The sequence below is a fragment of the Sander lucioperca genome, chromosome 23, assembly GCF_008315115.2.
Source record: "Sander lucioperca isolate FBNREF2018 chromosome 23, SLUC_FBN_1.2, whole genome shotgun sequence".
Classification (NCBI taxonomy): domain Eukaryota; kingdom Metazoa; phylum Chordata; class Actinopteri; order Perciformes; family Percidae; genus Sander; species Sander lucioperca.
The window spans coordinates 19,705,635-19,714,959 of NC_050195.1; the positions used below are offsets into that span (position 1 = coordinate 19,705,635).

General features: G+C 42.9%; 1 protein-coding gene across 1 annotated transcript; it reads left to right on the top strand.

Moving 5' to 3' along the window:
* Positions 1-4,833: 4,833 nt before the first annotated feature.
* sox17 (SRY-box transcription factor 17) lies at positions 4,834-6,785 on the top strand. Its single transcript, XM_031292984.1, has 2 exons — positions 4,834-5,131; positions 5,513-6,785. The coding sequence occupies exons 1-2, from the start codon at positions 4,834-4,836 to the stop codon at positions 6,415-6,417; spliced, it is 1,203 nt and encodes a 400-aa protein (XP_031148844.1). The 3' UTR covers positions 6,418-6,785.
* The last annotated feature ends 2,540 nt before the right edge of the window (positions 6,786-9,325 follow it).

The following is a 9,325-nucleotide window of genomic DNA, read 5'->3' on the forward strand; positions in this document are numbered from 1 at the left end:
ATTGACTATTTTTAATCAGTAAACCCTTTAAAGGATGTGTACTATAATGCCAAACCACTTTAAAGTACGTAAAACCCATATTTTTAAAGCTGCACTACTCAATATTTTTACATGAACAATGGATGAAATGAAATGTGGAAGGGTTCACTTGTACCAATGGACCTCCAGGACGTTATCACCCCAATCTGCAGTATCCCTCAGCTCTTGGAGCATTTTGGCGTCTTTAAGCTCATTGTTTTGGTTTTTGTGATGAACACACTGTACACAACCTTTACAGCACCAGACAGAAACTAGCCATGTTCCCATTCAATTGTCAAGCGAAATTTTAAAGTGCTCATACTATGTTAATTTTCAGGTTCATATTTGTATTTTGAGCTTGTACCAGAATAGGTTTATGTGGTTTAATTTTCAGAAAACACCATATATTTGTTGTACTGCACATTGCTGCAGCTCCTCTTTTCACCCTGTGTGTTGAGCTCTCTGTTTTAGCTACAGAGTGAGACATCTCACTTCTGTTCCATCTTTATTGGGAGTCGCACATGCGCAGTAAGTACTGCTAGCTTGTCAGTTGCAGAGCATGAGGGAGTGCCATGCTAGCAGCTAGGCGAGCATTATAACGTGTTACAAAGTGACGCACAAGGCTGGACTACAATAGAGCTGTTTGGAGCAGTTTGTGAACAGTGTTTTCTGTTGGAGATGGTCCCTTTGGGGTGGACTTTGGGCTTTTTCACTTTGTAAACCTATAACGTGCACAAAAAATATATATAACACAATAAAGGAAAGGGAAAAAGCAAAATGCATAATATGAGCACTTTAAGCAAACTTTTGAAATGTCACAAAAAAATGTGATTTAGGCACATTTCCATCAACTGGTTTGGAGCAAATAAACTAGGCTACAGCTAGTTTGGTTGGCGCTGTACGCTACACATGGCTGTAAAAGAGGTAGAGGTTGCTAACAGATAACAAAACAAAACAAGTCTCAGAAGAGATACGTCTCTAAAGCCATTCCCACTCCCTATTGCACGTTCTGTCAACCTGAACAAACTGGAACTTTCCTGCACATGGTCTGGGAGTGTGAACAGGTGCATGGTTTCTGGAATAAAACAACATCAATAATATCTGATGTGATAGGATGTCGAATTCCTACTGACCCGGTTGTTTTGTTACTTAATTAGGACTCTAAACTACACCTGCTTGGGAGACAGAAGAAAGTTTGGCTAGTCGGCTCAACCCGAATTAGACAAGAGTCTACTCTATCAATATGACACAAGGTAGGTGGAAGAGCCCACATACACAGGAAACGGTAAGTCAAAATGTTATACTTCACAATCTGATCATTCTCAATGCAAAATGGAAGTTACAGAAAACAACTAAGAGGCTGAAAATACTGTTGGTCTACATCGAAGAATATGGAGCATATTGTTCTGGCAACCCTTCGTTTATATGAACAACTGATGAGGATCATTCACAGGTGTGCTCTCAGCAGGAGTCCACTTACAACATTGCACGCAGGTGTGCTGCAGTACTCCTCCCAGGGAAAGCAGTCAACTACAGAGAGAGAGAACCAAATCACACCAGGCACACAGTGCACACTCACATAAAGGCTCACAGGGGTGGGATTGAGACACAATACATGTGTATTTTTTTTTTATATATATATATATATATATATATATATAATTATGTAGCATTTCATTGTACTAGCCATCCATGAAATTTCTATATAGTGCTTTTTTCCCAAAGGAAGCGTGGTAAATGTTTAATAAATGAATTGTTTGGTCTATAAAATGTCATAAATGTTCTGGGAATTTTTGATTTGAACATCTTCAGAATGTTTGTTTTGTTCGACCAACAGTCCACCACCAAAAACTAATAATGATATAAGACAGAGAAAAAGAGCATATCTTCTTATATGAGACACTGGCACTAGGAAATGTTTGGTATTTTTTCATGTAAAATAGCATAAATAATTATCAAAATGACTGCAAATTAACTATTTGTTGATTGAATACTCCATAAGTTAACTAAACATCCTTGAAAAAGTGTTAGATTTTAAGAATAGGGCAGAATACCCAAACATTTGCTGCTAATTAGCAGAGTATTGTTTAAAATCAGAACACTTTGCCCTTGTCCAGCTCAGACCTTCGCAGCTTTAGCAGCTCAGGCGATCAGCACAGAGTGCTAACATATATATACCTTCCGTCCCTGTGGTTTAAACTAACACCACTGCCTCGCAGCTCGGCACAAAGGAGCCAGCAAACACATTGTGCAATTCCCAAGAAAGCCACCCACAGACATTTATACAGTGAGACTGGCGACCAGCAGCTTAACTGCGTTTCAGAACTCACTTGGAAGGCGGACAGTTTGTGCTGCTACGCCAAGGACAGGAAGTGCTTGCAGAGGGACAGGAAGTGCTCACCGCTGCAGTAGCCGAGGCTGGAACTGAGATAATGCCATTGTGTAAGCAAGCCAACTGACCTCTCCCTGAGCACAGAATCCAGAGGCTGGCGTCGAGAGCCCTGGCCCCCACCCAGCCCCAGACTCCCCAGGCTCGGGGTGGGGGACTTGGTGGAGGGACAGGGGGAGGAATGGAGGGAGGAGGAGGGGGGGTTTGAGGCGTGTCACCTCCCCTCCACTCCTTTGGGTTGACTCTGAACCTCACCTTGTAGAGGAAATGTGGCTACGACTCCAGACTTTATGACTTTTCCCATCAAAAGCTAGGACTTCTCACTCCCACACTGCGAGAGAGAGAGAGGGGTGACCAGGGCACACTCATACCCCCGCCCATGTAAACACACATATACACAGAGACACGCATGCAAACACACCACACACACACACACACACACACACACACACACACACACACACACACACACACACACACACACACATAGTCTCTCTTTCTCCAGTCTCTTAGGATCGGAGGGGAAAAACCTCATCAGGTCATCAGCGGTAAAATAGACGATGACAGTATTATAGTCCAGTTCCTGTCCCATGCAGTGTTTGGCTGGACCTTCCATCCAAAACACCCTCCCACCAACCCCTAGAGGGTCACCCAGCGTGCTCTGGAGTCCCTGCTTGTGTCTGCACTGGGGGCACGAAAAGGTTGCATAAGCATCTCTCATATTTCTGTCAGCCCCTTTTGCCATGTCACAGAGGACTGAACCCACAGCGAGATGGGAACGGTCCGAGAAAAGACGAAGCTGACAGGTTGAGGTCTGCTGGCTCTGATAAGAACCAGCATCAGACTGTGGGTGATGTTTGGCTTTCTGGCCACAAACAGGAGCTTCATTCTCTGCTACATAAACACTCCAAGTCTGGATATTTGAGGTGCAACAGGTTACTTTAACCTTCCCCCCTGAGAATGCATGTTGACAAGTCTCAGGGAGGGATATTTTGGGCAAAACTTTGTTCAGTTAATCAGCCTTGTTTTGACTTTTCAAACTCTGACAAGGTTATAAAGCATACACTGAAGAATTCGTATCTAATGAAGTAACAATAATTTGATTTAAACATTTAAGTTCAGATATTTTAGGTGAAATGCACCTAAAGCTTTGTGTGAGTTGTTGAAAGGGAATAATAGCTGACCACATAAAAATAATTAAAACAAATGTGTATGCTGTTTCATTTTTAATCCTCACTGACTTTGCATTATTCCCACTATGTCCATGTGTTATGTATTAACTGTAAAAAAATAAAGAAATAAATAAGTTAAGACAAAGATCTTTGTTTTTTTTCCAGACTTAAGCTCTTCTCTCTTTATAAATGTGATACCATTTAGAGCGTTTTACGCCCTCAACTTAATCAATCAGCTGTTTGGTTCGGTTGATTAACATCCCAGACCGATGTCTAGTCGGGTAAAGACAGTGTATCCAAACTGTTTTGACATTTGAGCTTCACAGCCGGAGACAAAAGCGCATCAGTATCACAACATTTTAAAGTTTTTGTGTCTGCGGCCTCATCGCTTCACAACTATGTAATGGGTGTTTATTTAAGCTTTCTCCGCTCTTATTGATTTCACTTTAAACTTAAATCCTCAATTAACGCCCTTTGTCCAGCGCTCATTAGGCTGCAGTCAAAGAAAGTCTCCATCGAGACGACCGTGCGTATAAAAGTTGCGAATAAGGGAGCCATTAACTCCACGCTTAAACCTGATATTCAAGATGTTAACACAGTTAACCCCCCAATACACAGACCGAAGATCAAGTGTATTGATGTCTGAACATTACTGGCAGTCTAATACAGGGGTGAGAATTAAAACTGGACCTTGTGGCTGTCCAAATAAACGTTATTGTGGATTACAGAGTTAATTAGTTTCACCTCTTTTTGCTTCTTAAGTAGGCACCGTACAATAGCCATTTTTCAAAACCTTGCACTAAAGCCTGGAGTTAAATCTTAGTGTTTAATCTCCACACAAAATTAATTTGAATCTAAATTGCACATGGACAATTGGGCATATATTCTCATCATTTACAGTTTGCATCTCTTTGAAATCTCACAACGTCTCTCCTTAGAGGGTCTCGGCTCTTCAAACATGGTCGGAGGCGGGCTACTTAAACTTTTTTACACCTTTGTAGTAGTGGGCACTCCCACCACATGGTGATTGGCTGCCTGTGAGTTTATAGCGCACCAGCCTTCGCATCCAGCGTTGAGTAGTCGGCACAGTTCAGTCCATGCGTCTACTAGAAGTGATTTATGTATGTGACTAATTCTTTTCCAGCTTTAAAACTCAGAAACCTTGTTAAGTTTTTGAATCTGTCTGTATAGGCTGTTTTCAGTAGTAGTGTGTTGCTGCCCGGTGGCTCTCCAAAACCTCCCAGCTGGACAGAGATGAGTAGTCCCGATGCGGGTTACGCCAGCGACGATCAGACCCAGGCAAGGTGTACGATGTCAGTCATGATGCCTGGAATGGGACGCTGCCAGTGGGTCGACCCTATCAGTCCTCTCGGGGACACCAAAGTAAAGAACGAGCCGTGTGCCTCCAGCTCCGGCAGTCAGAATCGCGGCAAGACCGAACCGCGGATCCGACGGCCCATGAACGCGTTTATGGTCTGGGCGAAGGATGAGCGCAAGAGACTCGCGCAGCAAAACCCGGACCTGCACAACGCGGAGCTGAGCAAAATGTTAGGTAAGTCATTTTATATTTTATTCAATCAATCTATATGTCCCACATCTGTACATGTTATTATAGAGTGATTATCATTCCTATTTGTTTCTGATATTTAGGTGCTTGTTACTTTAGATTAATGTTTTTATGTCAAATTTTATTTTCATTCTACTCAAACAGCAATGAATGGTTATTTCTCAATCAGTGCACTGATTGTTTAAGGCAGCAGGTGATGTTACCATGTTATTAAAAGTTACTGTGTCTGAGTTAAGCTGCACATGTAACCTCAAAAACCTGTCCCTGCCCCCTAAAATGGCAACAAGCTATTTTTGTGTGCATCACCAGACTGCGTACAGTATCTGCTGACATATCATTGATGTGCACTCTCCTCTTGACCTGCAGGGAAATCATGGAAAGCCCTTCCTGTCACAGAAAAGCAGCCCTTTGTGGAGGAGGCCGAGCGGCTGCGGGTTCAGCACATGCAGGATCACCCCAACTACAAGTACCGGCCGCGGCGGCGGAAGCAGGTGAAGAGGATTAAGAGGCTGGACTCTGGCTTTCTAGTCCACGGCGTGTCCGATCACCAGGGCTCGTCGATGCCCGGGGATGGCAGACTGTGTGTGGAGAGTCTGGGCCTTGGCTACCACGAGCATGGCTTCCAGCTTCCTCCACAGCCACTTAGCCACTACCGAGATGCTCAGGCTCTTGGGGGCCCTTCTTATGAAACCTACAGCCTCCCTACGCCTGACACCTCTCCTCTGGACGCTGTAGAGTCAGAACTCACGTTCTTCCCTCAACATTCACAAGAGGACTGCCACATGATGCCTGCATATGCTTACCACTCCCAGGCGGCAGAGTACCAGCCCCAGGACTCCCTCTCCAACCACCACAGCAACCCCATCCTGCACCGACACCCTGCCTCAGCTTCAGAGCAGCCCCCACAGTCCGCCACCCTTCCCCCTTCCTACATGGGATGCCCTAACTCTCTGGCCATGTATTATACTCAGCACTGCAGTCACAGCCACCCCAAACGGCATCCCGGTGGGGCAGGACAGCTCTCCCCCCCTCCTGACTCCCACACTCACGCAACAGACAATGTGGAGCAGATGCACCACTCTGAGCTGCTGGCCGAGGTGGACCGCAGCGAGTTTGAGCAGTATTTGAACTCCTCTTCGGCGCGTGCGGACATGACAGGCTTGCCGTACGGGCCACACGAGGCTGGCATGCAAGGACCTGAAAGCCTCATATCATCTGTGCTGTCAGACGCCAGCACAGCTGTGTATTACTGTAGCTACAACAACTCCTAACCTCCTGCCATTCCTGTGACCCTGCTGCAAGGGCACATGATCTGACCTCAAATCTCTGTAGCTAAATTTGAACAAAAATGTTTTTATTTTTTTAATTTTATTTTTCACTACTAGCCTATACACTACAAGGCCCATGAGATTTTAAAATGCAGCCTTGCCGACGACTGTTGTACTGTATCTGTCTAAGAAAAAGTATTTGAAAGTATTTCAAACACTGGTTTTAACTCTTTTCTTCCTCTCTTGCAGGGATATGAATTCATTTTGTGATAATAAATATTGTACAGTCACTATTTTAAAGTTTGTGTATACACTGAAGGTGTTTTTTTTAATACTTTTTGCACTTTTGAGTAATAAATTTTGCAAATAGACTCGTCCTCTCTTGTATTTATTATTCCACATTCTTTTACATTTCAGAAAACACTGAATGAAGCTTTCTTTCACATTTATTTTCTTTTTAGACTATGTTTTACTTTCTAATTCAAAATCACCTAAAAGCAAACTCCACTGATTGGCCAGTGATTGTATAATGAAAAAAATAAAAATGCTTAGAGAACACATTCACTTTTCAGATGTGTTTCCGCTCATCACAACCTTGCCATTCATTCAGTGTTCTCTCTGTATTACATGGCACTATCTCTGTTGGTTTTTCCCACTTCCACATGGAGCATTAATGGGCTCCCAGCAGCACCCGTTGCTCACCTGGAAGCAGGGCAGAGGAGGGCTGCAACCCAGCTTCCTGGCCCGGACCGAGTGGAGGTAATCTCAGTGTATGCATTACACATGGCGCCTTGTTTTCGCAGCATGGGAGCGCCGTTTATGCTCCGGACATCCTGTCTGTGAATGATTTAGTCTCTTCTGATTAATGGAAGGGGCCATTAAAATTCACTGTGCTCTACTGCACCGTTAAACAATGGTGACCGTTTATTTTGTGTATTTTCACAGCTGAACATAAGGTTTAATTCAATAACCACCCTCCAGCTATGCATAATAACATAGCAATGACATCAGGTTTTATTTCTGAAAGGCTATGATATATTTATCCACTCACGCCAGTCTGTCGCTTCATCATATGTCAAATCTAACTGGTAAAAATCTTTTAAGAGATCAGATCCATCCTTGAGGATAATTCATGGTATTTATAGGTGACAAAGAGTCCCGTTTTATAAATAGAGATTTCCCCTATTTTAAAAGGAAGAGGTTCTTCTCTGAGGGGTCAATCACCCTGACCTCCTGATCCATTTTTAGCACTTCAGAGGAAACATGTTCCAGAGGTGTATATATTCATGCGCTTTGTTCGTGCTGAATGTTTAGAAATATTCTCTTATGTGGGAGAAGTAGTGGTTGGACCTCAAGGTAAATATTTCTGGAACTTCCCACGGTCATAATAATGATGTCAGCTCTTGTTAAAGTCAAGAAAAAAAAGTGCCTCATTTATGTGTAAACAGCAAACATTTTTTTACTGCTACTACTTTAACCGTACATTTCTGAGTGTTTTTACTCTGATATGTGTGACGTGTTGTTACGTCTTCTTACTACCCTCAGACACAAACGGACTTCTTTCCCTTCGGGCCGTGCAGAACAATCCACTGTAATTGGTGTGAATGTGTTTAAATTCAGTCTGCAGCTGAGTGGCAGGTTTATCCTCCCTGTTGTTACAGCTAATGGGTGCATATCAACAGGCTCAGGCCACGATCCCCAAGGCATCAGCAGAGTGGGTGGGGGTCACCTGCACAGACTTAAGGAGAGCCAGACCCCCCATGTCAGCAATGATATTATCTCCTCACACTAACTGATCAGGGCTAATTGATGAGGAAGAGCTCATTCAGTAAAGTCATACATGTTGTAAAATGTACAATTTAAGAAATTATACATAAAAAACATAGTGTGTCTTTATATAAATCAACACTGATGACAAAATAAAATAAAAAAAGAATTCAGTGTTTCTGTGTACATTTGCATTACATAAGCAGTACCACCAAGATGTTTCCAGGTAAAAGCAAGAAATTCAGTCAGAGCAGCTCAAAGCTCAGGAAATCTGGGCTTTAAGTGTGTGTGTGTGTGTGTGTGTGTGTGTGTGTGTGTGTGTGTGTGTGTGTGTGTGTGTGTGTGTGTGTGTGTGCGTGCGTGTGTCCCGGGGCCTCGCTGCCAGCAGTCTGCAGAGATTACAGCAGGGCGGCCATCTACATTAACACAGCAGCACTTAATCATGGCCCTACCCTAATCTCATCTCAGGTAGCTGCCTCACACAAACACAGCTTCATTAACCCACTAAGCCAGCTGCAATTTATTTCATTCAGCCTCCAATAAACAACCAATTTCAGCTTTATTTTACTAACTCAAACACAGTGTAGTTGAGGTGGAGGGGTTATTAGTCATTATGAAGTCATGTACCTGTGGTTGAATGTGCTGTTCATCCTAAACAAACACTGAATATACTGATAATATACCTCCTCTTTATGAGATGAATCCAGGTACAATACAATTAACCTAAATGGTTTCTTTGTCTCCTAACTTTGCACCATTCAGAACCAGAAGAGCAAATAAAAATATTGTGGATGCAGTATGAGATGTGGGTTGTGTAAAAACTTATATTGCTAATAACAAGAATAGTGCAGGCACAATTACTCGATTAAGCAATTAATCAAATGAAAAAAAATTAATTCACAGCAATTTTGATAACCCATTAATTTAACTTTTTGATATAAGCCATTAATAAGAGCAAATTTTGGGTTGCCAGGCTATGAAAAATCCCTTTGACTGCTTGGACCACTTGAAAAAGGGCTGCAGAAGATCTGGACTAAAATCCATTTATTAGCAACTTCACCGTAACCCCAACACTTATAGCTAGTGGGATTTTCCCACAATCTGGCAACCCCAAATTTGTTTCCATTAATATTTTCTAGACTAA

Coding starts and splice junctions, on each gene's coding strand:
- sox17 (XM_031292984.1), top strand. CDS start 4,834: ATGAGTAGTCCCGATGCGGGTTACGCCAGCGACGATCAGACCCAGGCA. Junction 5,132..5,512: donor GGAGCTGAGCAAAATGTTAG/GTAAGTCATTTT, acceptor CTTGACCTGCAG/GGAAATCATGGAAAGCCCTT.